The sequence below is a fragment of the Stegastes partitus genome, unplaced genomic scaffold (genome assembly GCF_000690725.1).
Source record: "Stegastes partitus isolate 25-593 unplaced genomic scaffold, Stegastes_partitus-1.0.2 Scaffold34, whole genome shotgun sequence".
Lineage (NCBI taxonomy): Eukaryota > Metazoa > Chordata > Actinopteri > Pomacentridae > Stegastes > Stegastes partitus.
The window spans coordinates 110,325-117,378 of record NW_007577765.1 but is presented as its reverse complement, the minus strand read 5'-3'; the positions used below and the strand labels follow the sequence as shown (position 1 = coordinate 117,378).

Here is a 7,054-nt window from a genome sequence, read left to right as displayed (position 1 = left end):
TTTCAGGATCTGGGAAAAAAAAAGAAGGAGCTGTCATTCAACCATAGCCAGCAGAGCGACTGAACAGACTGCAGGCTTGTTTCCAACTTTTAACAGAGAGCAGCAGCAGCAGGTTTACACACCACCAGGTGATACCACTTCACGTTTAGAGGCAGTGGAACTGAACACATCCATCTGCTCATAAAGGAAGATGCTGGGGATGTGTGCACGTGCATGACATTCAGACAAGGTGTGTTTAGAGCAGTCTTCGTGTTTTGACAAATGTTTGACGGTGAAGAAACGCACACAGAAACCACGTACTTATGACATTATGTGATATTAACGGGAGTCAAACCAGCACCGATAAAAAGTTATCCCTACAAAACAGATTCCAAAACATGACCTACCTGAACAGCTGACTCACAGTTAAAAGCACGGCTCAATCTAAATCTCTGCCACCAAATAATTAATCTTGCATTATTTGACTTTTAGGCCTCTTGGTGGCAGCAGAAACAAGCTGCAGCACAACACTGACCACACATCCAGAGCAGCGTTACCATCCATCTGGAGTCAAGTTTTCAGCCTCCTGGTGAATGTGAGTCCACTAGTCAACCTCTTTAGCTCTGGTTTTGGTTTCTACCAGCTTTCTAAAGCCACATACTGACTATTTCGCTGCTAAATGTTCTGCTATGTCCACCGGTTACTACCCCTGTTTGTCTGCTGTTTGGTCCTGAGGAGGCCGTGTGCAGTAGTTGGTGTTTTTTCTTTACTGAATGTAGATTCCTGAGAAAGCTTTTAACCAAAACAGAAAAGTTGTAATTGAACAGTAAAACAGTGAATGAAACCATTCGTAATTCTAACCTGGATTTTTAACCCCTTGATTTGACAAGACTTGGCCGTTTTTTGTTTGATTTTTTTTGGTAAGTGTCCACAGAAATGTAGAAATATAAATATAATTTGTTGTGCAAAAATATCTCAAACAAATATGGCTACAGTCGTCCTCATATTTATTCATACCCTCCCATTAAAGAAGGAAAAAAACAGCTGTCACTGAAATAAGCGGAAACTGCCGAACGTAATAATAAATAAAAATGTAATGAAAATCATGACATTACTTTTGGATTGTGGTTCAACGGAAATATTTTTAGAAAAGCAAACAAAAAACAAGCAAACCCGTAAACTAATATTTAGATGAACAACCCTTTGAGCCAATCACTGCAATCAGGTGTTTTCTGTAACTCTCCATCAGACTTCTGCACCTGTTGACAGGTATTCTGATTTCACTGCTCATCAGAAAAGTGCTCTAATTTGTATGGGACAGTTTTTAGTTTATTTTTTTTAAATTAATCTTTTCAACCACAATTCAAAAGCAATGTCTCATTTCACTAAATTATAATTTAACAAATTTTTATTTATTATTACTTTTTTCAGTTTCTAGTTATTTGAGTGACTGTTGTGAATTTTGCCTTTTCTTTAATGGAAGGGTAGGAATACATCTGAGGACAACTGTAGTTTCACATTGCACAACATCTTTTACATGTGTAAATCTTATAAATTATTTACATATTTTATTTTTCCTTCACAAAGCCAAGTGGAGCTGCAGAATCAAGCAACAAGAATTACACTTGAAAACTGTTAAAAACATATTTTTGTACAGTATGTTTCTGCTCCTAGTGTAGGAATATTACCAGCATGCTGAATGACATACTCCTCTTGTACGTTATGTAGTTTCTGTAGCTCAGAAAACTGAATTTTTTGTTTTGTGGGCTTAATAGTTTGATGAATTTCAAAAGTTATTGAACTTAAACTATCGAGAGGGAGAATAAATACATTTATACGCACTCCTTTTCAACATATCTTCTTAAGCTCTAGGCTGTTTCTTGAAAGTTTCACTCGAAAAAAGTTAAATAAAAAATCTAAAATTCAGTCAGAAACCGAGCTCTACGGATGAAAGACGCTTTGCAGAATCTTAAAATCCTCCCCATCGTCAGCCCAGAGTGAGGTCTGAAAACCTCCAGCAACAACTGACATTTTTAACTTCTGCCTGATCAAAACTCTAAATTAGAGAGTAATTAAACGCCTCATAACAATGACTCAGTGACATGTACGCTGTTGAACTGAACGAAACGCTCTAAAAGCTGCGTCCGTTCTAGTTGCAGCAGAACCGGACGGCCTCTTCGGTGGATGTGACAGGTTCGGCTACCTTTGAAAAAATGTCAGCGAGCTGCGTTTGTATCACCGATATGGATTCGTCCTGGTGCAGGAAGCTCAAACGTACAATAATAATCAAAGAAATGAGATCTGTAGAGCAATAACACATAGTAGACTGGAATTATTGACCACCAAAAACAAAAGGAAACCAGTTTAGAAAACATTTATTATCCTCATTTTTTAAAAAATGTAAATAACCTTGAGAAAAGCGCCTCCTTCTAATAAAATAATAATGATCATATCTAATTTCCGTGTCATCCTGAACAGTGCTACAGCACTTAACTCATTTTAACTACAGCAGACTAGAGAATTCTTTTGCTTCTTCCAGTATTGACATGAGTTCTGTTGAATCCATTAAGTGAAAAGCTGACATTTAAATATCAATCTTTAAATAAATACATGGAATACAGTGTTAGCTCCGATAAAAGAAAATAAACAGACATGTATGCTTTAAATATTCAGTCGAAAAAAAGTAAAATACCAAGCTACCAAAGCAGGTACAAGGATTTCCTGTGCTTTCAAAACAAATTCTTTTCATGTTCAGGCCAGCGTCTGCCCTGAAGTCTTTATATCGTTAAAGACGATCGCAACAAACGTCTGGATATGAAATTAAAATAACCTAAAGTGAGGTGACATCTTCACAGCGTCGGGTAAACCGCCAAGCTGGCAATGCCGCACAGATTGTTCTTGTTCCTGGCGATCCGGATGAAGCCTTCTTCTCCCCACGAAGTTCCCCAACTGGAAAACACAACAAAAACACTCGCGTTCAACGTCAGACTATAGTTCTACAATTTCACTTTGCAGACGCTTTTATCCAAAGCGACGTACATCTGAGAGCAGATGCAACACAAGCAAGGATCTAGTCAGGAGAAAACAATCTGGATAAGTGCCGTAGAACAAATTGAAGTGTGATAGGGCGTTGATGCCAATAGCAGGCTGTGTGGGAGATCATAGGAATTTATTTGTGTTTATTTTTTTGTTAGTTTTCAGTCTGTCAAGTGCAAAGGTGTTCAGTGCAGATCTGGTCTTTAGTCTTTTCTTAAAGACTGAGAGGGAGTCAGCGTTTGGTAACTCGTTTCACCACCGCGGAACCACAGAGGAGAAGCTATCGACCTCGGGCCCTGTTGTGATGGTTGCATCAGGTGGTTTTTGTTGGTCGAGTGTAGTGAGCAGGAGGGACTGTAGATCTGGGATGAGGAAGTTCACCTGTTTTTCACCAGCCAGTAGTCTTGTCCTGCGTCTGTGTCGTAGCCCACCACCAGGACGGCGTGGTTTATTAGCCTTGGGTTGCAGTTGGGAACGTTGTATAAACCTAAGAGACACACACGTTTACTGACGGTTACTGAGAAAATGAAACATGAAGTTTAAAGCCTCTCATCAGTCTCTGTCTGCTGACATCTAATGGAGACTTTAGTTGTAGTAGTATAACATTAAGCTGACTTTAACGTTCAGTCTTGACAGCTTCCAGTCTATGAAGAAAAATGAAGAGTTCATTTGCAAAAACAGATAACTCCATGTTTGTAGTTGTTTGCTTGAGATAACATCAATCAAACTGAAATTGAGCGGATTTGACTCAGTACAAAAATAGAGATAACTTAAGTTTGATTAATATTGTCTCAGGTAGACGATGGAAAAGTGGGTGTTCTGAAGGTTTGTGAAGATGGAGTTATCTGTTTTTGCAAATGAACTCTTCAAATATAACCATAAAATACCAAAAAAATTAAAAAATAGCTCTAAATTAGTCACGTTAATCTGCATAATAAACAACACAGTAGCAATGTCATGTTCATATTTATAACAGTTTGGTGAAGTTCCAGAATTTATATACTGATAATGTCGTTTAATTCATGTATTGTAGAGTCCAGCTATACTTCACATCAGTTCATCTCCATAATCAGTAACTTTATAGGATTTTATGCTTAATATGTATTATAGTCAAGTAGTAGTCCATCCATCCACCCATCCATCCATCCATCCATCCATCCATCCATCCATCATCTATCATCTATGCACCACTTAATCCTCACTAGGGTCGTGGGGGCTGGAGTCTATCCCAGCTGACTCAGGGTGAAGGCAGGTTCACCTGGACAGGTCACCAGTCTATCACAGGGCTACACTTAGAGACAGACAACCAAGCACACTCACATTCACACCTACGGACAATTTAGAATCACCAATTAACCTCAACATGTTTTTGAACTGTGTGGGAGGAAGAACCCGGAGAGAACCCACGCTGCACGGGGAGAACATGGAGACTCCATGCAGAAAGATCCTGGGTGTCCTCACCAGGATGCGAACCGGCCACCTTCTTGCTGTGAGGCAATGGTGCAATCACAACTTAAATATCACTGGTAGTTTATTAACTGCCATGTTTAGTCTTTTTACTTTTATCAAACCAGTCATAATGTCTTTGATTTGACTATTTCATCTCGTTTGTGTTGCATGCTTGGAATCTTATTTATTTATTCGAATTAGTTTTATTTTTTTTCTTCTAATTTGACATTCATTTTATTGTGAAGCTCCTGGTAACTGTGAAGGTGCTGTACGAATGAAATCATGATTGGCATTATAAAATAAAATACTTTACAAAACCTAAACAAAAATCAAATTGGATGTGCCGCCTGTTAACTTTCTGTGAGATCTGACCCATTTTAGGACAGACCTAAATAACAAATAACTCAAAATAACGTGCATTTATTTTTTTTAAACTTTTGTTTTCACACTGAATAAATAAATCAGTCATAAATATGGCAGATGGTAAAGGTGTTATTTTGTTAACATGTCAATATGGTGGAGGACATACTGTATCATGAACGACATAAGCAGTCAGCAACATGGCTGAACACCTCCAAACTAAAGCATACTGTTGACAGTTTAAAAAGCACGGGTTCAGACTTTCAGGGTTTTTATATGCAACACGCCTAAAGAACCAATCCTTGTAAGTTGGAGCTTTGTGTGTCATTGTTCTTCTTCAGACTTGTTTTTTGATTCTGATTGACTCCAGTATTACAGATCAGAATATTTACATGGAAAAATATTCAAAATATGTAACTTTGACACACAGAGGTGAGTTTTTAGGGGTTAAATCAATGACTGGAGAGGAATTTCAACTTCTAGTACCTGCAGAATAGTTCAGCCTGAAACCTATTTTTGTTTTTAGAACCTTTCAGTTGCTTTATGGACTGCTGCAGCAGTAAAAATCAGTCAGAAAGGGAGCGAGCCAGAGGGCTGGAGGAGCTTATTGAGTGGACGCTTCATAAAAGGGAACTGGATGTGGTGCCATGTTTAGTGCCGTATTTCCCCAAACAGCTTGAAGACAAATGAAACTGTTACGTATTGAATGTACCATAAATACCACAGAGCTGATTTAACTCTCCATGATTTAAGTTGTCTGAGGTGGGAGGCTGCAAGGTGGCTCAGCGGTTAGCACCGTTGGCTCACAGTAAGAAGGTCGCCGGTTCGCGAAACGTTCCTGCTAGGTCGCTAATTTTTGTTTCCTTTAAGTCAGATGGAAAATAACAAAATTGTTTGTATAAAAATCAGCCTTTTTTTCTTGAAAGCTGAAGGAATATGACACTTTGGCTCTAACACACACCGTTTTTATGCAAATCCTTCCTTGTTCGAATCTCTACAATGAAAATGCAAAGTTAGCGTCGAACACAGCAGCCTGAATTAAACCGGATTTCCCCAAATCTTTCCTCCGCGTCACGATTCCTGATGCAGCAGTTAAAATCCCTCACCAACCAGTAAACGCTAAAAATTAGGAATGTCCATTAAAATAAAACCTGAAAAAAAAGAACAAATCCCACATTAGAAATAAAATATATTTAGGTTTAGTTTAATTTAGGTTTGTTCTCCCTGTGCAGCGTGGGTTCTCTCCGGGTTCTCCGGCTTCCTCCCACAAGTCCAAAAACATGTTGAGGTTAATTGGTGATTCTAAATTGTCTGTAGGTGTGAATGTGAGTGTGCTTGACTTCACCCTAAGTCAGCTTGGATAGACTCCAGCCCCCCACGACCCCAGTGAGGATTAAGTGGTGTATAGACGATGGATGGATGGATGTCCGAGGTGGTACTAAAACCAAAACGTGGCCTCATTTATGCACACAATCCCCACATTTGTCAGCCTCCAGCCTCACCTCCTTTGTACAGATGGAAGGATGGCAGCATGGCGTTCACGGCCACGGCCACCGGTCCCACCGACGCCACCGCAGCCTGCAGAGTCCGCTCGTCTCCTCGAGGAAGGACGTGGAAGTCAGAGCAATACGCGGCCTTTCCACTGACAGAATAGCGGCACTTCCCGTTCTACACACAGACATGAGGTTTATAAAACACACTGTGGACCCGCTGAGTCGAAATATAGAACAAATCCCAGCCTTCCACAGAATATCACACGTAGATTATTCATACAGTCACGCTGCATACGTAAAGTGTAAATATGCAAATCACAATTCTCACAACATCTCAGCTAAAAATTGATTACATGTGCTGTGTGATGTTTTGACACACCTGTCAAAACATAATTCCAGCTCTGAAATATGATGATTTATGATTCAGTGTTACATAGAGTGAGCGTTTAGGAGGGATGACCTTGTGTTCGTAGGGGTAGAAGCTCTCCGAGTCGACGCCTCTGTTGCGGATGATGTAGCTGAAGGCTTTGGAGATGTAACCTCCTCTGCAGCCGAGGTTTCCGTCGCTGGTGCTGCAGTCCACCAGGTTCTGTGGACTCAGAGGAACCAGGGAGCCTGTTCGCTTCTTCATCTGGCCCTCCAGAGCTCCCAAAGAGCTGAAGGCCCAGCAGGACCCGCATAAGCCCTGACGAGGAAAAACACCAAGGATTGCTGCTGCAGGTTTCAGTAGATTGTGC

General features: G+C 40.0%; 1 protein-coding gene across 1 annotated transcript in view; it reads right to left on the bottom strand.

Moving 5' to 3' along the window:
* Window positions 1-2,370: 2,370 nt before the first annotated feature.
* Window positions 2,371-7,054, bottom strand: part of LOC103371371 (cathepsin L1-like) — a 9,759-nt gene continuing 5,075 nt past the window's right edge. Inside the window, exons 2-5 of the mRNA XM_008300679.1 lie at window positions 6,778-7,002; window positions 6,327-6,492; window positions 3,397-3,502; window positions 2,371-2,928 (exon numbers count right to left, since the gene is read on the bottom strand). Of these exons, the coding sequence (XP_008298901.1) occupies window positions 2,829-2,928; window positions 3,397-3,502; window positions 6,327-6,492; window positions 6,778-7,002 (597 nt within the window). The 3' untranslated portion in view covers window positions 2,371-2,828. The remainder of the gene's footprint in view (window positions 2,929-3,396; window positions 3,503-6,326; window positions 6,493-6,777; window positions 7,003-7,054) is intronic.